At 57.0% G+C, this 18,465-nt stretch overlaps 2 protein-coding genes across 11 annotated transcripts; one reads left to right on the top strand and one right to left on the bottom strand.

Moving 5' to 3' along the window:
- Positions 1-77: 77 nt before the first annotated feature.
- PRAF2 (PRA1 domain family member 2) lies at positions 78-3,240 on the top strand. The gene is made up of 3 exons (XM_033849037.2): positions 78-589; positions 1,746-1,963; positions 2,397-3,240. The coding sequence occupies exons 1-3, from the start codon at positions 411-413 to the stop codon at positions 2,534-2,536; spliced, it is 537 nt and encodes a 178-aa protein (XP_033704928.1). The 5' UTR covers positions 78-410; the 3' UTR covers positions 2,537-3,240.
- Positions 3,241-3,660: 420 nt separating this feature from the next.
- On the bottom strand, positions 3,661-18,465 carry CCDC120 (coiled-coil domain containing 120). 10 transcript variants are annotated; one of them, XM_033849031.2, is made up of 11 exons: positions 18,157-18,465; positions 14,066-14,229; positions 10,762-10,804; positions 10,446-10,536; positions 10,170-10,303; positions 9,271-9,504; positions 8,706-9,009; positions 8,297-8,359; positions 7,822-7,996; positions 7,592-7,690; positions 3,661-6,258 (listed from the first exon to the last, which is right to left on the bottom strand). In XM_033849031.2, exons 4-11 carry the CDS (start codon positions 10,492-10,494, stop codon positions 5,322-5,324), a joined length of 1,995 nt encoding a protein of 664 aa, XP_033704922.1. In that variant the 5' UTR covers positions 10,495-10,536; positions 10,762-10,804; positions 14,066-14,229; positions 18,157-18,465; the 3' UTR covers positions 3,661-5,321. The 10 variants fall into 10 exon arrangements, with proteins under 10 accessions (XP_033704922.1, XP_033704919.1, XP_073655099.1 ...); XM_033849028.2 differs by having other exon boundaries at positions 10,705-10,804; positions 18,157-18,464; XM_073798998.1 differs by lacking the exon at positions 14,066-14,229 and having other exon boundaries at positions 10,705-10,804; positions 18,157-18,464.

Raw genomic sequence — 18,465 nt, forward strand, 5'->3', positions numbered from 1 at the left:
GTTTCCTGGAAAGGTGTGAACCTCTTGGACCCTGACAGGAAGGAAGTGGATCCTGCTCGGGTCCTTCTGACAGTCTCTGCATGTCCTCTAATGTCTGGCCACTGTGTGCCAGAGACGCCAGCACCGCCCAGAACCGTCCCTGTGGCGCCCCCGCCTGGGGGTGGACGGGAATGCCTCGCCCCGCGGCGGAGACTTAATTTCCCAGCGGCCCCTGCTACCTTACAGTTCCGGCGTGTTGTTGGTATTTTTGGTCACGTGTGCTGCTGCGCCTGCTCAGTCCACTAGGTCGTCAGGGTAGTGGTTGCAGGGCCCAGACTCCGTTTCCCGGTGTGCCCCACGGTGGCGCGGTGTAGAACGGGTGTTGTAGTCCGGCCGCTCCTCTGACTGGTCCAGCTACATCGACCGGCAGGATGTCGGAGGTGCGGCTGCCACCGCTACGCGCCCTGGACGACTTCGTTCTGGGGTCGGCGCGTCTGGCGGCCCCGGATCCACGCGACCCGCAGCGATGGTGCCACCGCGTCATCAACAACCTTCTCTACTATCAAACCAACTACCTTATCTGCTTCGGCCTCGGTCTCGCTCTGGCCGGGTGAGGGAGGGAGGGAGGGAGGGAGGCGCAGGTTGGCCGGGGGCGCCCGCTGGGCATGGAGGGTGGACCCGCAGGATTTTGAGGGGGCTGCAAGACCTTGAAGGGCGAATTCAGTAGAGTGTGAAACTGAAGGGGAAACTGGGAGATAGAAGGCCTGGAAGAGGAATCTGAAAGGATTGGCCTTTGCAAAGGGTGGGTTTAGGGGCAGGTTGGGATGGGGGGGTGGGCCGGCTGGAGTGGGTCCTGCGGGGGTAGGGGGAAGTGTGGACCTGAAGATTAGGAGGGCCCGAAAGTGGGACACGACTGTGCCTGAGGGGTGATGGGGCCAGATTAATATGGCCTTGGAGGACTTACGACAGGGACAGGACGTGGTCAAGTTGAAGGGTGGACTTGTGGAGGATCTGGGCTTGGAGAGGGGCCTGGCTATAATTGGAATGCTCCAGGAGCAGGTACCTGTTGGGGAACTTGAGTCTAGAGGGAGGACCTGGGGATGGAAGGCCTGAGACCAGGGAGGGATGGAGAACCTGGAAGAGGGACTTGGGCAGGACTGGAAGTTAAGTGGCACTGAAAGCCTGGAAGGGGTTCTAGTAATGATGGAGGGAGGAATCTATAGGAAATGGGAATCTGGAGGGGGAATTTGAAGGGAAGTCTGGAAGGGACTCTGGGCCTGGGGAGAGGGAAATGTATGGAAACAGAAGGACTGGAAGAGGAATTTGCAAGGGCTGGGCCTTTGCAAAGAGTGGGTTTTGGGGCACGTTGGGATGGGGGGGCCGGCTGGAGTGGGTTCTGCAGGGGTAAGGTCGGAAGGAAAGAGAAGGGAAAGGCTGTGAGCCCTGGGGCCTAGCGGAATGGGAGGGCCTGAAGCAGGAGATCTAAGGAAGATGGGACTGTAGGATTGACAAGAAATAAATGAGGGTCCACAGGGGAGCCCAGGGCTCCTGGGAGTTGGAATCCCTGAAGGGTGGACCTGTTGGAGACAGGGCTGACGGGAGTATTTGCCGGGCTGGAGGGTCCGGAGCGGGGGCGGGGGGTGGGGGTGGGGTGGGAACCAAAGCTCTTGGGGCACGGACTCTGGTAGACGGTGGTCTGGGAGGCACGGGGGCCAGGCGGCCCTCTCCCCGCCTGCCCGGCTAGCTTAGTTCCATTGTCCCCGCAGGTACGTGCGCCCGCTGCACACCCTCCTAAGCGCGCTGGTAGTGGCGGTGGCCCTTGGCATGCTGGTGTGGGCGGCTGAGACTCGAGCAGCCGTGCGCCGCTGCCGTCGCAGCCACCCAGCCGCCTGCCTGGCCGCAGTGCTTGCCGTCGGCCTCCTCGTTCTCTGGGCCGCGGGCGGCGCTTGCACCTTCCTGCTCAGCATCGCCGGGCCCGTGCTTCGTGAGTCTCCACTACCCTGAGATGGCCGGGAAGACGGCCACCGCTCGCAAACGGCGCCAGGCCCGCCCTACCCTGGTTCCTGGGCTGAGAGGGGGCTGGGACACCCGGCGGGCAAGGCCACACCTCCTTTACAAAGCGCCTTCCCTGGCTTTGCTCCCCTCCCTGGGAACGCCTCTCTTACAACCGCCCTTCTGGGCGTCACTGCTAGTATGAAGTGCCTTCCACCGGCCACGTCCCCATTACTGGGCACCCTCCCTGGCCACGCCCCTGTTGCGAAGCTCATTACTCCGCCACACTAGCAGGGTTCAGAGGCGTCCTGGCTACCGACCACGCCATTGGTCTGCCTGTGCTCCAGTTCCCTTCTCTGGGCCCCCATTAGCTAAAGGCTGATGTCCCATCCCACTGACCCCGCTCCTCTCGGTATTGCCCACAGTGATCCTGGTGCACGCGTCACTGCGCCTGCGCAACCTCAAGAACAAGATTGAGAACCAGATCGAGAGCATTGGTCTCAAGCGGACGCCAATGGGGTTGCTGCTGGAGGCGCTGGGACAAGAACAGGAGGCTGGATCCTAGGGCCCTGGGATCTGTACCTAGGACATGGAGAATGCCATCCCCACCCTGGCCCAGACCCAGAGCCCTTTCCCAGTCCTTAAAATAGGAGCCCCTGCCCAGTTCAAAAAACAGGACAACTGCAACCCTTCCCCCAGGTCCCAAACTGGGATATTCCCTCATACCCAGCCCCCCAGTTTAGGAAACCAGAGTCTTCCCAGCCCTGAACTTGGGAACCAGAGACACCCACGTCCAGCCCAAAACTGGGGCTTAGAGACCAGAGCATCCGTGGCCAACCTCAAACTCTGGGCCCAGAGACACTCCCCCTCAACCCCAATCTGGGACCCACCTATCTCCCACGCTCAGCCCCAAAGCTGGGGACTGGGCCCAAGGCATTCTCAGATCTTGAACCCTGGACCAAGGCTTTTCCAGACCCCACCCCAGCTTTGAACCCAGGATCCAAGTGTTCTCAGCCCCCATCTGGGTGGAGGATTCAGGTATCCTGACCCAGTTGAACTCTTGGTCCCAGGTGACCCCAACACTCACCAGTCCCACTTGCCTCCCTCCAGCTCTGCTTAGGGATTCTGCCACTCCCCAGCCCACCCCCCACAAAGTTCCACAGTGACAAGGACCAAGGGGTGGGATGGGGTGGGGTGGGGTGGGGGTAGCCCTGACCAGGAATGGGGCATATATATCAGTGTTGCTACAACAATAAAGGCTGTTGCATTGCTCAAGCCCATTTGGACCTCCTGGGTAAAGTCTGTGTGTTTCAATGGCCAGAAGTGACCTGCTTTTCAATTCTACCAGAGACTTTCTGACTGGGTCCCTGTCAAATATGTGGGCTGAAGGAGGAGCTCTCAGTTCCTTTCTTGAACCTATTACCTCTAGGGTGGCACTAACACACAAGGGAGTTAAGGGCACGGAGTGTTTGCTGCCCGCATTTGTATTACTAAGAGCTCTTGGCTAGGAATCTGAGCACGGACAGGCAAAGAAGTTGCCCCACATCACAAAGCAAGTAAAACCAAAGCAGATGACATTATCACAGGCTGTTTCCATGATGCTATATATTTTTTTCTTGTAAAAATACATTACCTAGTCTTAGCTAAAGATGTGGGCCCCCAAGGCAAGGCAGACAGGGAAGCAATGCATGGGTTCAGTTTACACATTTATTACAGAAATCCCCTTCCAGTGTGGGTAGTGTCTTGGGCCCAGATCCATTAGTACAAAAAGAAAAGTTTAACACTAGGTAAAGGGGGTAGGGGAACCCCCAGCTCCAGAAAGCCACAGACAGGTATCATAGAAAACACAGCTTGTGTGGATTTGTTTAAAAAGTGGTGGATGGAAGGAAAGCCAAGGAAGGTGTGACATAACCCGTGGCGAGACGTCACTTGAGGATTTCATTGGCATCTACCAGACGCCAGGTTCCACCACCGCTACATCCCAGGACACAACACACCCAGTGGTTCTGCCCTTTGGTCCTCCTGCGGGGCCTCCTGATTGGGGATAGTCGGGGCAGAGGAGGCTGCCGCCAAAGGCTGGGTCGTCTCACTCTGTGGGCAGAGGCAGCGGGCACAGACAGGCAGACAGGGACTGGGGCGCCTTCAGGCACCCTGGGGGAGAGAAAATGAACACAAGCCCCCCACCCAGGCTTCATTCCTTCCAAATGTGGGCAGAGACTTCATTCCTTCCAAATGTGGGCACCTCCCCAAGAAAAACTGCCCCAGTGGGGGGTGGCAGGGAGTTCTGTTCACACCAGAGTCTCCTGGCTGCCCCAAAGTGGGCCCTGAGACCCTATATGGTTTGTTTTGTGGAGGGGGCTTCTGAATGCAACAGGCTGGTCATGGGGACAGGAATGAACCCAACCAGGACGAGATCACAGTTTCCTTTTTTATAAAACGTCTAGTGTTGAGGGAAGACAGTGAATACCTAGATCACAACTGTAAACAGAAATGGAGGAAGGGGCTTGGAGTTCCCATTACATCATCCCCTCTCCTCTCTTTTAAGCTGGCGGAGGGCCCCCAGTCCCCAGCACAGTGTGAGAGGAGACACAGGGTGTCAGACACCTTCGTGGGCCCACGGGGAGCCAGGGGCCTTGGAAGATCACATTGGTGCCCCCCAGGACCGAGAGCAGCCACACCCCAGGGCTCAGCGAGGTCAGCTGTGTGCTCCCCAGACTGAAGTCATTCCCAGGCCAACAAGGGGCATATGAGAAGGGGTCAGACCAGTGTCCCCGGGGTCTGGGGGTCAGAATCGGAGGACTGCTCCCCCTCTAGCGTCAGGTCACTTAAACGAGCGCTCAGCTCCGGGGGGTACAGGAAGTCCGCGTAGTATCTTTAGAAGGGGTAGCAGGAATCCGGAGGACAGGGTGGGAAGACAGAGGAGAGAGGAAAAGACGGACAAGACACAGAAAGAGAGAGGAAAAGAGGCTCGTTAAAGAGGTGGAGGCAGGCACAGGACAGCACCTTTAGGCTCGCAAGCGTGGGGCGTGGTGAAAAGAGGAAGAAAAAGGCAAGGGGCACAGGACGTCCCTTCCTCCCAGCACCCTAGTTTCAAGGCTCATTTTCAGCTGACATGCACTGGTTGTTCAAATATTAAAATTCTTGTATTAGCTTGGTGAAGAACTGCTGCTACCAGGACCCAAGATACCCCTCCACCGAGACCCCACGGACTAATGCGAGTCAGGCAGGGCCCAGTGACCCCGGGCCAAGGCTGCACCTACTTCTCTCATGGTCCATGTCATTAGCTACCATGACTAGCTGGCTCCCTGGCCTGGACACCTTTGCCATCTGCCTCAAGAGACCCCTACCCATCAGTAAAAGCACCCCCCATACCTGCCGGAGACAGGGGGCGCCGTGAAACTCCTTGAGTGCGGGAGTGGCGCCTGGCTGGGGGCCCCATACAGCGCCTGGCCCACCTCATAGCAGCGGGCGTGGAGGAAGGGCGGGTGCTGCGGGCCCATGTGGGGGAGCCCAGGCCGGCGCTGGGGCCCTGTGGCCAGTCCCGAGTTCCGGATGTACCAGTCCCGCAGCCCCTCCAGGGCAAGGCTCTTGTGGCCGCTGCGCTCACCAGCTGGGGGGATACGGGCGGGTGGGGGCATCCACAGCAGAGGGTTGGGATGCACCTCTGGGCCCTCAGCGGCCTCCAGGGGCAGGCCACAGGGCTTGGTGCGGGTGGCACGGCTGTGGGGGTCCTTGCTGCGGAGGAGGGGGCTGCTGCCGTCAGCTGCATACACAGGTGGTGGGCCTGGGAGCATGGTGAGGAGCCCATCCCGGCGAGAGAGGGGTCCTGGGACCTCAGCTGTGGGCAGCAGCTCCCCCCAGCCTGTCCCGCCGCCACCGCGGGGCAGGCCCCGGTCCAGGGAGTAGTCCAAGAGGAAGTCCCCACACACAGGCGGGAGCCGGGGGACCCCGCGGGAGGCAGGGGCGGCTGAGCTGGGCCGGGCAGCCCGGGGAGGGTCTGGGGGGCCAGCCGTGCGGGAGGAGAAGGCAGGAGTTGGTTGGGGGCGCTCATATAGCACCTCACTGCTCTTGCAGGCTGGGGGACCAGTGGCAGGGGGAACCAGAGGTGCAGGCGGGGAGCCAGCTCCCCCACTAGCTGCCCGGTCCACCAGCAGGGCCTCGGAGCTATTGCTGCGGCGGGTGCGAGCTGCGAAGAGGGAGGCACGGTCGGAGACAGGGTCCGCCCGGGGGAAGCCCATCTGGGAGTCCTGGCTGCCGGACCACTGGCGAGAATGGAGGCCTTCAGGTCTGGGGGCACAGAGGTGGGGGTGATGGGAGAAGGGTCAGAAATATCAGGGAGATGGGATGAGTGCCCTCCCTATCCTGCCTCTCTCTGAGCCTTCACTTCCACACCTCCAAAATGGGCCCAGGATTAGCAGCTGTGTGTATAAAGGTGAGAGGTAGTGGCCTGTAAAGAGCAGCAGAGGTTCTGCCATGGACTGGGGAGCCGAGGGGTTAACAATGTACGGGGCTGCCTGGGACTGTTAGCTCCGAGGGAGATGTAAGTGTGTGTAGGGCTCAAGAGGAAATACTAGCAGGGGAGGGCGGAGGGCTCTTCCTAACACATCTGACCCCTCATTCCCTGCTAAGGTGCTTCTCAGGGCTCCCCGCCTCCTCTAACATGAGGTCCTAAACCTTAGGCCAGGAATTCAAGACCCTTCCTGAATCCTCTGTCCCATCATGTGTATGAACCACCCAAAACTATCATCCCAACAGCCACTATTCATAGAATGCAAGCGTCACAAGAATGGGGACTTTGTTTTGTTCACAGCCCGGAAAAAGTAGGCACTTAGTAAGTGCGTATTTGTTTAAGAAGTAGTAGAGTACCATGGTTAAAAGTATGGACTCTTGAGTCAAACTTGCCTGGGTTCAAATACCAGGTCTTCAGTTTACTAGCAAGTTACTTAACCTCTCTGTGTCTCAGTTTCGTCATCTCTAAAATGGGAATAATAATAGCACCTACCTCACAGGGATGTTGTGACAATTAAATGAGTTTGATACCAAGTAAAGCACTGATTCCTAGCAGATGGTAGGTACGTGGTACATGTTAACCAGAACTCATTTATGCCTACAGTATCTTCCACAGGCAGATATTATTATCCCCATTTCACAAATGAGGAGACAAAGATTCAGAGAAGGGAAATGACTTGCCCAAAATGTACAGAAAAGCTCATTCTCAAACTTTGGTGCTTTTGCCCCAGATCCCCACCCCCTTCTCCACCAAGACAACTCCTATTCACCTTTCAAAACCCAGCCTTTCTTTTCTTCTCTCTTTTTTTTTTTTGGTCAATTAAAAAATTTTTATTTATAATGTGATTATACACATATGGCATATTCCAAAAGATATTTTACCTATATTTCTTTATCATGCAATAGGGTGCATTATGAAAAAAAGTTCTGAAACAAAAATAAAATTCTTGCATTTTCATACAACCTACATAGAAGATCAGAATAAAACTGATAGATTCAAAGCCCAGTCTTTCATGTCCCACACCCTTTGATAATGCTCTCCCCAACACGCCCAGTTAGAACTACCGGTTCCCTCCTCTGGTCTTCAATCTCACCCTCAGAGTCCACTTACTTGCAGAGCTGGGGGCCAGCGCCCCGGGTGAGGACAGGGGTGGCAGGCACACTTCGCCCCTCAAAACTGGAGGCACTCCTGGGCAGCGAGCGTGTGGGGCTAGACAGAGACGAGCAGGCATAGGTGGGGGTCCAGGTTAGAGACTGTACCTAGCAGCAGGCCCTCCTGCCAGCCCAGGCTCAGCTCCCACTCCTGGCTCCTGGGGAAGGAGGGGAGGGGCTCACCCTCACCTGGTGGGGCTGGCCACGGAGTTCCGCCGGCTCTTCAGATCCCCATAGAGATCTGACGGGGGTGGTTTCCACGGGGTTCGCCGCTCAGGGCTGCCCCCAGATACTGCCCGCAGCTGGTCCCAGGCCTTCGGTGGTGAAGGGCGCTCAGCCAGAGGGAAGCAGCCACGGGGCTCCTCTGAGTGGAAGGGAGAAAGTGGGGGAGAATCCAATGGGAGGGTGCCTGAAGGGTTGTGGGCAAAGCAAAGGGCAGGGGCTAGGGAGGTAGGGAGGGGCAGAGGGCTAAGCAGGTAGGACAGGCTGAGGAAGAGCTAAGGGATGAGGCAGGAACCGGGGCTGATGGGGTGGGGTGGGGGGACTGAAGCAAAGAAAATGGGGGCCCCATTGGAGGATGGGTCATGGCTAAAGAGGAGCTGAAGAGGGAGGGTGGGGGCTAAGCATCAAAAAATGGGCGGATTTGGGAGACAGGGGTCCTCACCATTATCATGGCTGGCCCCAGACTCTGAGAGGGAGCTGCTCTCCGAGTGCAGGACTACGTCCTCTACAGATAAGAAGGGGAGACCCCGGCCTATCAATGCAAGGTCTGGGCGCCATCCCCTTACACCACTGGGCCGTCTCCTCCCCATCCCGTACACTTCCCAAGCATCCACCTTTACCTAAATCCAAGACCACCAGAGGCTTGGTCCCTCACTTTCCTGATGCCTATTCCCAATGGCCCCACCCTTGCCCAGGAGCCAGTTTACACAATTCGTCTTGCTCGTAGGGTCCCTTAAGTTCTACCTACCTCCCACTTTTCACTGGCTGCTCACCCACTCCACCTCTACCATGTCCCTTAGCCAATGCCCACCTTCCCGCTTTCATCGGTGTGGTGACAGGGCCTGGCTCACCTTGGCTGAGCTGAGCAAGGCGCGTGCCCAGGCAGACTCCCTGGGCAACGATAACTGCCCCAGTGGATAGCGGCAGGGGCTGGGGCGGCGGGATCCCCGGGAGACCCAGGTGGGCCCGGACGTCCCCGAGCTGCTCCTCCAGCTCATGCAGCCTCCGCAAAGCATCTGCCTGGACCTGGCGCCGACGTCGGCGCTGCTCGGCGCTGAGCTCAGGGGCCAAGGCCAGGCGGCGGGCAGCTGCCGCAATCTGCTGCTGCACTGACACTTCGCGCTCCAGGGCCTCGAGCGCCAGCTCCTGCGGGGCCTACCCGAGAGGGTGGGACAGGACCAAATGTTGGAAAGGGAAATGGCCAAGCACCAGGACCAAGTGGCGGCAGAGCCCGGCTACGCTGCAGGCGGGGCCTGCCCCTCCTGGGGGTGGCCTATTCTCCCCCTGGGGGCAGGGCCTGTGTGGATTAGGGCTGGGCCTCTTCATCTTCCTGGGGGTGAGAGGCCTATCCTGACAGGGACCAGCATCCTCTCTCAGACCTGGAACCCACCTCCCTCAAGCTCCTTCCCTCCTCACCTTAGCCTCTCCTTCTCCTGGCTGCAACCCGCTCTCGGCTTCCTCCGGGCTCCTGTCCCACCCCCATGTTGCTCTGCACGCCCATCTGCTCACCTTGGCAGGGCACAAGGAGTGGTGTGCTGGATTGGGGTGCGGTGGAGGGTAGGCGCGGGCTGCAGGCGGCCGCCGGCGGACCAACTGGGGCCGTTCACCAGGCTCCAGTGGGCACTCGGGGGGCAGCTGGCCAGTCAGCTCCTGGGCGGGGGCAGGGGTCAGAGACTACCAAGGGTTAGTTGGGGGGATGTAGCAAAGCAGTAACGACCCCCGAAGGTACAGAAGTCCTACTAGGAGCCCAGCCCTGCTCAGCACCCATGCCTGTTATTTCTCTTCCTCCTCCCAATTCTCCACCAGGTGGGTGTGCAGCAGAGACTCTCAGCCCCTCAATGGCCCAAGTCCCCAGGGCAGTGGGCACGGGAGGCAGGGAGACCTGCTTTGGAATACAGAATTTCATAGTTTTTATAAAGGTGACACCATCTGTACACTGCATATTATATGACATTCCATTCAGGGCCTGGGCTGCATGCTCTGAACTGCATTATTATTTCTGGCAAACGGTGTGGACGTTCACAGCAAGGGGGGTAAATCGAAACTATAAATCACCCCATGTCAGTTCAGGTCAGGTTTCACTGCCAAGTTTTGGAAATAACTTGTTTTGTTTTGTTTCTGAGGTTTTTTGGATTTCAAACTGTTGATAGGGGATGGTGGCAAAATATCACCATATTTTACTGATTCTCAGACATGCAAGCTGAGCTTTGGGGAATCTATACCTCGGACAAGTGGCTCAGCCATCACCACCGCAGTCTGCCTACCTCGTGCCTGCTCCTCACCCCCCACTGACACCCTTAGGGTACGGCCCTCACCGCCTCCTGGAGACACACTTTTCGTAGCTCCTGAAGTTTCAGGCTCAGGGCCTCCTGCAGGGTCCGCTGACGGTCGAGCAGCCCCCTCAGACGCTCTGACTTCACCTGGGGGGCAGCCTCTCCAAACAGGGCAGCTGGACACAGAGGGAGCAAAGATCGGGGGGCAATCAGGGCAGCCTGCAGCAGCTGTGGGGCCAGGGACCAACCCTTCCCCAGTGGGCAGGTGGTGACTCAGAGCAGGAGAGGAGGCAGCAGGAGGGGGAACCAGATACTAACCTGAGGCACTGAAGGTGGGAGAGCTGATCAGCTGACCTTTGACTTCCATCCTGGTGTTGTCAAGAGGCTGTGGCTGATGGCTGGACAAGGCCTAGCAGTGATGCACGGGAGCCACTGAGGAAGCACATCCGGTGTGCACCGCCAACTGCCCCCTCTACCCAGGTTCCCACACCCCAGCTGGGAATAAGGGGTACCCTGACCCCGCCCAACTGCTTGGCCTGCCCTCTCATAATCTGTGTCAATGTCAAGGCCCTGGTACCTTTGTTCCCTTCCCATTGAGTGGGAGCACAGCAAGTGGGGAGCTGGGCGGACTTACAATGCCTCCTCAGAGGCCCATGGGCCACAGTCAGGAGTCTTGCCTGGGAAGGGAGAATTAATGGTACAGATTCAACCAACTACAAGAACAGTAGGCATTTATTAAGCACCTGGGTGCCTGGAACAGTTACGTTCTATGCCACATTTAATCTTCACAACCACCCTGTGATGGCCGTTCCGTGATTATTATTACCCCCATTTTAGAGATGAGGAGAGTAAGACACAAAGAGATGAAATAACCTGCCCTTGGCTACAGATGCAGCCAGGCCCACCCCTCCGGTCCAACACTCCCCCTCACTAGAGGTGCTGAACCCCACCAATCCCTCATAAGCTCCCAGCCCACCAGGCCTCCAGGCCTTTGTGCAGGCTGCCACTGCTGTCCGGAGGGCACTTTTCACCTCTCGCCACTCCAGCCCCTGGTTCTCTCTTACATTCTGGGGCTTCAGTGTCACTTCCAGAGGTGGGCCCCCGCATTTTGTCCCCTCACAACTGCTGTCAAACAAGACTGTGCCTCCCTTGTATATTTAGGAGGACAGAAAATGTATCAGTATCTCTGGCACTCAGAACACTTCTGTGCACACATCAAGTGCTCAATGAGAGTCTGCTGGGTGAATAAAAGAATGACTGTGGTCTGTGGGTCGCTACTTGTCCCAACTCTATCCCGCGGCCCTGGTGCGGCAGGGAGAGCATTCACTTGGCCTCAGGACCCCTCCAGCCCCTCCCCACATGCCAGCCTGTCCTGACCCGGCACAGGGAAGTCAGCCTGCTGGGACTGGGAGTGGCAGAGCCCACAGCTGCAGATAACAAGCTGACTGCCTCCTGCCTCCTCCTCTGCCCCCAGACACCCTGGCTGATCATGGAGCCGGCCTTGGCTGGCTGCCAGCCCTGCCCTCATCCCTTCCTCTGGAGTTTGCTTCCTCTGTCCCACAGCCTGCTCAGTCCCCAGCTGGGCAGCCAGGTGACATCACCTCCCACCACCTGGCCTGACCTCGGTGGCAGGCGATTGGGAGGACCTCATGAGGCCAGAGAGGTCCCATCCCCACCTGCCTCGCACTTTGTCATGACATGGTGGCCAGGTGTGAAGACCCAGGCAGCCACGGAGGGATGGGTTCAAGCCCCTTCCCCATCTATGCATTGGGGGTGTGGCCAAGCTGCTAATAGGGTGCCACCAGCTTATCAGCAGTGCTCCCACCCACCCCATGGGGTCTGTGCCCCTCCCACAAAGCAGGGGCTCCTTGTCCTCAACATCAGGGGCGGGGCCAGTCCCTAAAGCCTTTTTGCACATCCAGGCAGCAGCATGTGCCCTGCAGAGGTGCTCACATGCCCTCACCACCCCGCTCCAAGGTCTGACATTGGCGGCATGGCAGGCTTTCCTTGAGGTCCCAGCTTAGCCTCCTCTGCCCCTCAGCTCCTGGGGTTCCTTCTTCCCCAGCCCCCATTTGGGTTTGAGGAACTCTAAACCTTCCTCCACCTCAACAGGAACCTCAACTCCTCCCCAGTGGGCCCGTTCACCAGGATTGGTCCCACATCCCATACTGGGATGTCTCGAGCCTTCTTTCCCTGGGAGCTCGTGGCATCCTGGAAGTCCACATGGGGTACAGGCAGGAACACCGACTCCACCCTGTCAGCCTGACCTCGGGGACATAGCTAGGGCCTGAGTCATGGGGTCATCGGGCAGGGTCCACGCTCCACACCCCCAACATGCTCACACCCACTCCCAAGCCTCTGCCTCTGCTCACCTACCCTCTGCATATTGGCCTGGGGTCCTGGGACTGCCTGGTTCCCACCCAAAGATGGTGAGAAGGGGGAATCCCAGCAGTCCCCTCCCCAACACACCCCCACACCAGCCCCTGGGTCTCCCCACTGGTGACCCTGTGTCCCTGTCCCGTCCCAGGATGGGCTGCAGCAAGATAGCTGCAGAGGGCACCCCCCACACCCAGAGGCGGGCCCAGCAGGTTTTTCAGGTCTGCCCTTCTGACACCACAGCCGAGAAAGAAATTCCTGGCTGTAATGACTGTTTACAAGCAAGACACCTCACCTGGGTGGCACCCCAACACCTCAGTGGGACCCCCATTTCCACATCCCACCACCTTCGGAGCAAATACAAACTCCCAATGTCTGGGACTGTTCCCCACACCGCCCCAGAGGTCCTCCCCCACTGCCCTCACTCTAGGGGAACAGTGTGGAGGACCAGGCAGGTGCTGGGAAGTAGTTTCTCAACAGCCTAGTCTGGGCTTTCCTAGAGGGCTAGGCCCCAGGTTGAAGGAGGGCAGAGGCTACCCCTGCAGGGGAGGAAGGGGGAGAGGAAGTAGCGGGGAGTAGAGAAGGGGGACGCTGGCTTCTCTTCTCCCCCATCCCTTCCCCTCGTCCACTTCCGGCAAGGAATTAGCTTCATGCCAGGAAAGGAAATTGGACATTTTAGGCTTCGCCCCTCTAGCCAGGCCCTCCTTCCTCGCTGTGCCTCTCACATAGACCTGGCTCTCTCCCGCAGGGAACTTCAGCACACCCTGTGCCCTTCTCCCCCCCACCCCTCGCCCCTGGGCCCATTGTTCCCAGGTGCTCACCAATGCCAGAGCAGAGAGGTGCTGTGGAGTGGTCTCAGGTACCTCAAAAAAAAATAGTTGTATCGACCAGGCCCTGCTCCGGCTGGTAGTGGCAATAAGTGGGTGAGCGCAGTGGCGGATGCCTAGGCCGCCTCCCACTAGGCAATGGCCCAGCCTACCTGGCCAGGGACTGGGCCGGCCCATACCTTTTAACCCTTGCCTGCCTGACACCAGGGCTCCGGCCACCCTTAGGAGCTGTCTTGGAGCCAAGTCCCCTCAGGGTGTCCAGCACGGCCAAGAAGAGAGCCTGGACCTCCCCCCTCACCCCATACACCTAACAGAGGACTGAGGAAGAAGGGCTAAAGGTCGTGGGAGTGGCGACTGCCTCTGGTGCTGTCCAAGTACCCAGATCAGACCCTGTCCACCCTAGGGTACTACCTGGGAGCCAAGGGATGGAGGTCTGGGGAGTTGTAAGCACAGGAGAGGACTTGGGGTACCTCGGGTGTGCGTCTCTTGGCAGCACTCCACGTTCCTGACACCCCTACCCTTTCCTCCCAGGGCAAGGCAGGGGTGGGAGAAGGTCTTAGGGCAATTCCCACCCTCACTGGGGTAATAGTTTCCCAAGTTGGGACAGACAAGGTCCACTTTTCTAAGGAGAGACCATGTCTCAAGACCCTACCACCTTCTGCAGCTTCAGAAGAAATCATCCTAGCAAATGGAAGAAACACACTGGTGGTTTAACCCCTCCTGACCCCTACAAACCTGGGAGGATGGCACAGACCCAGCTCCTCATAGCCAACTTGGAGAGATGAAATCTGGGGCTCGCAGAAGTGAAGAGGCCCGATTCTGATCACAGAGTCATGAGAGCAGGTAGAATCAGAACTCAGGGGGCTGGGTCCTGGGTTGCAAGTTGACAGAGGCAACTCCTGCACGGGAGGAGGAGTGGGAAACGGGGCTCATGCTTCTTCACATCCAGGCTGGGTCTCCCCAGTTCCTCCCCCAACCTCCTGGGGCATTTCTGGTCAGGAGTCAAGGAAATGGAGGGCTCTAAGTCTCTGCGATGTACTGTTTTCCCCACACCACCACCTGGGCTTCGGGCCTGCCCTGGCACACACCACACATCTTGAGCTCCATTTGGGACCATCTGCTCTGTGACCTCAGGGCCCAAGCCCAACCCAGGCCCCGACAGCAGCCCACGCCAAGATGTGATAGAGCAGAGTGAGGAAAGCTCCCTCTCCAATTGGCAGGTGGGCCAAGCCTGGAGAGGAACTTGCTCTGTATCAGCAATGCCCAGTGTACCCCAGTGTACGTGTTACTGAGGCTTCCCGCCACCCTGCCCACCTTTCTTTCTGGGTGTGAGATTTCCGGCACGGGACCCAAAGGCCCCTTTCATCACCCCCCTTCTCCCTCCCTTCACTGCCTGGGGCTGATGGAGGCAGCAGCCTCAAGGTGGGCAGCTGGGTGTTGGTGGGGAGTATCCTCTCAGCCATGGCCTCTCCCACCTCTTATGGGACACCAAGGAGGCTGGGAAGGGGGATGTTTATAAAATCAGAGCTGAATTCCCTGGTGGTCCAGTGGTTAGAACTCTGCACTTCCACTGCAGGGGGCACGGGTTCGATCCCTGGTCGGGGGACTAAGATCCTACAAGCCGTGTGGCACGGCCAAAAAAAAAATCAGAGCCGAGAGGGACAAGTGTATCTGGCCAGCAATGCAGATTGAGTCTCAAGGCTTAGATTTCTGCATTTGGAAACGGTGCTAACAGAGCCAATGGAGGCCAAAGTAACTTTGGAAGACATTTCAAAGTGCAAGAAAACTCATACCACATCATTAACAACTGTTAATAACTACAATAATAAACTCAGGCAGAGGTGGGCTGGGGCGAGAGTAAGGAGGGAAGAGCAGGTAACTGGATTTCTTGGGCCAGGCAAGGCGGAGTCACCACACACATCATTGCCCTGGTCCACAGCTTTTAACAGTCTGGAAGACAACCACCTCTAAGCCCCACCCCAGCGGGGACCTGAGCCTCCTGTGGCCTCCCATAGGGCTAGCAAGTGGTGGGTCTGAGATTCAACCCAGCTCTGCCACTTCCCGGCTGTGTGACTGCTTGGACAAGTCACTCAACTTCTCTGTGCCTCAATGTCTTCATCTGTAAAATAGGGGTGCTGACAGCAGTATAAAACTCACAGGGGGTTGGGAGCATGACAGGAGCTAAGACATTCAAAGATTGCTTAGGACAGTGCCTGGCCCACGGTAAGTGCTCAGTATGTATATGTAGTATGTCATACATAATTACAAGTATTCCTCCCAGTCCGAACTCAGGAATCAAACACACACACACACACACACACACACACACACACACACACACACACACACACACTTTGAGACACAGCTGGTATCCCTCAGCCTCGAAACCCTCCCCACTTGCCGCCCAGATATAGAACCCTCCTTACTTGCCAAACCAGACATATTTGAAACAGAGCTGTTTTCCCTCATTATCCAACCTCTCCCTCCTCAACATCAAAAATGCAGGAACCAAATATATTCAGAAAAATTGTCTGAACTCTCACTATCCAAATACAGGAACTGAATGGATTCGGATACATTTTTGAGATAGGACTGGTATCCCTCACTCTCTGAGCTTTCCTTACTCACCAGGCAAAATAGAGGAACCAAATACATTTATATAATGCGGTACCCTTACTATCCCAACTCTTGCCACTGGAGCACAGGAAAATGAATAGATTTGAATACATTTCTGAGTTAGAGCCATTACCCCTCGTTATCTGAATTCTCCCTACATTTCTCACTCTGCAAAATGCAAAAACAAAATAACTTCAGATAACTTAATATCTTTCACTGTCTGAACTATCCAAACTCTCCCTCTCAGAACTTGTGTACCAAATATACTGGGACAGTGAGGGATGTATGTGCTGTTATTAATAGGTTTGGATACCTGTTTTGGATAAATGAAACAGGTCTGATATTTCATTATTCAAACTCTCACTATTCTCTATGAGAAATACGGTAATAAAACATAATTGAATGACATGTTACTTCCTCACTATTCAAATTCTCCCTGTCTGTCCTCAAAATCAAGGTGATTCAGACAGTAAGAGAACTTCTTATTTTTCTTGTTGTTGTTATTGTCACTACTGGATGAGCCTGATTCTAACAGAGCCCCCCCAATACACACAGACCTGCCCACAGAGGTAGAATGGACTCAGCATCAAGATTTGTACTGCTTACTGCTGACAGGAGGAGGATAAACTCCTGCCCCCATCCTACCCCTACCAAGCCCTGAAGCCTCTGGCCTAGGATGGACTTTTTTCCAGGCCAGAAAAGCAGGGATCACTGCACCTGGGATCAAGACCAGGAGACGGGGGTAACGTGATCTAGAAGACTCACACATACCCCTGAGTCCCCCACCCCTACATGGGGCAGCCCCCAACCTAGCAAGGCTGGAAACATGACCCAGACCTCAAAGACTCCCAGAGAGTCATTGAATAATTTAGGGTGTTCTTTCACACTTGGAGAGGGTAGGGGGCACAGGAAGAGTTCCATGCCCTCCTGGGGCAGGGAGAGAAATGCAAGCTCTGTGTGAGATCACTGGGTGGGGGAAATCACATGTGAAAACTCCCTCAGCCTCACGGGGCCCACAAGGCTGCTTGCTCTTGCTCATGCTAAAAGAAGCATTTGGGATGAATTTCAGAGATAATAGGTACAGTGGAACCTCCAAGTTCATGGCCAGGGTATAATGGAACCCCTGTCCTTCTGGGCTCAGAGGAGATGGAAAGTGGGTGTTACGAAGGAGGGAGATCTGAACAGCGTGGAGGGGCATGGGAAGGGGCAAAACAGGGGCCTGGGGTTGGGGCAGAATGAAGACTCAGGACAGGAAGGGGTATAAGGGACAAAACAGAATCAGAGTTGTAGGATGGAGGTCAAAAGATAAGACAGAGAAGAATCCAGGACACTGGCCAGGGGCTAGGATGGACAAAGGCCAGAGAAAAAGTAGGGGATAGTAGGGGACAAAAGAGGAGGGCAGGGATCAGGATCAGTATAAAACGGTAGTCAGAAGACATGATGGGGGACAGGCCAAGACAGCGGTTCAAGGAGGAGGATAGGGAAAAGAGCAGGTTCAGGGTGGAGGTAAGGAACAGGAAAAGACCACGACAGAATGAGAATAGGAATGAGGACAGTGATGGGCCAAGAGAAGACAAGGGAAAACAGCATAGGTTTGGGGGCAGGGACATGGCAGGAGGCAAGAGGGACAGTCTAAAGGTGGTGGGCCAGGATGGAGTTCAGGAGACAGGAGGGGGACCCGGGGGATAGTACTGGGTGGGGAGAAAGTACATAAGTCAGAGGTCAGGAATTGGGACAGACCTGGATCAGACTGGGGTTAGGGGTACAGGACATGACTGGAAGGCGTTCAGGGACTGGACAAGAGAATAGGCAGGTCAAGCATCAGGACAGAAACTGGGGAGATCAAGACAAGGCACGATGAGCTTCAGAGATGGAACAGGGTCAGGCAAGGATCTGGGGTCAGGTCAAGGATGCTGAGAACATAACTGGATGGGGTTTGGGGTCAGGACTGGATTTAGAGGTACAAAACAGGGGTTGAGGATCACACCAGGCCAAAATATGGTTAGGTCAGGGGTCAGACCAGAGCTCCTGGGGCCAAGACTGGCCGGGGTTCGAGGTTAAAAAAAGATGTAGCCAGGTAAGGCAGGGGTCGAGGGGGAGACCACGGGGTCAGAGGTCGGGGGTGCACGAGCAGGTACATCGCAGGTCAGCGTTTCCGGGCCTTCACCCCGCCGTCTCCTCCCTTCCAACCCCAAGCGGGCGTTACTCACCGAGGGTCCTCGCCCCGCGGCGTAGGCGGGGTCGGTGCAGGCCTGAAAGAGTGGTGGGAGCGCCCCTCCCTCGCTGCCCCCAGCTCGTTCCCGGGCTCGTGCCTACTACCCTTCCGCGCCCTGCCTGTGGGCCGCGTTCGGCCGTGCGACTATTAACCCTGGGGGCCAGACGGGGGGCGCGGGGAGGGTGGGAGGGTAGCAGCCGCTCGGCCGAGGGCAGTGGACCCCGGCCCCCCACCTTCAACTCAGGTCTGTCCGCTCCCAGCGGCACCGCCACCTCCGCCGCTGAGCGCGAGCCTGGAGGGGCGG

This window comes from Tursiops truncatus, chromosome X (genome assembly GCF_011762595.2).
Source record: "Tursiops truncatus isolate mTurTru1 chromosome X, mTurTru1.mat.Y, whole genome shotgun sequence".
Classification (NCBI taxonomy): Eukaryota; Metazoa; Chordata; class Mammalia; order Artiodactyla; family Delphinidae; genus Tursiops; species Tursiops truncatus.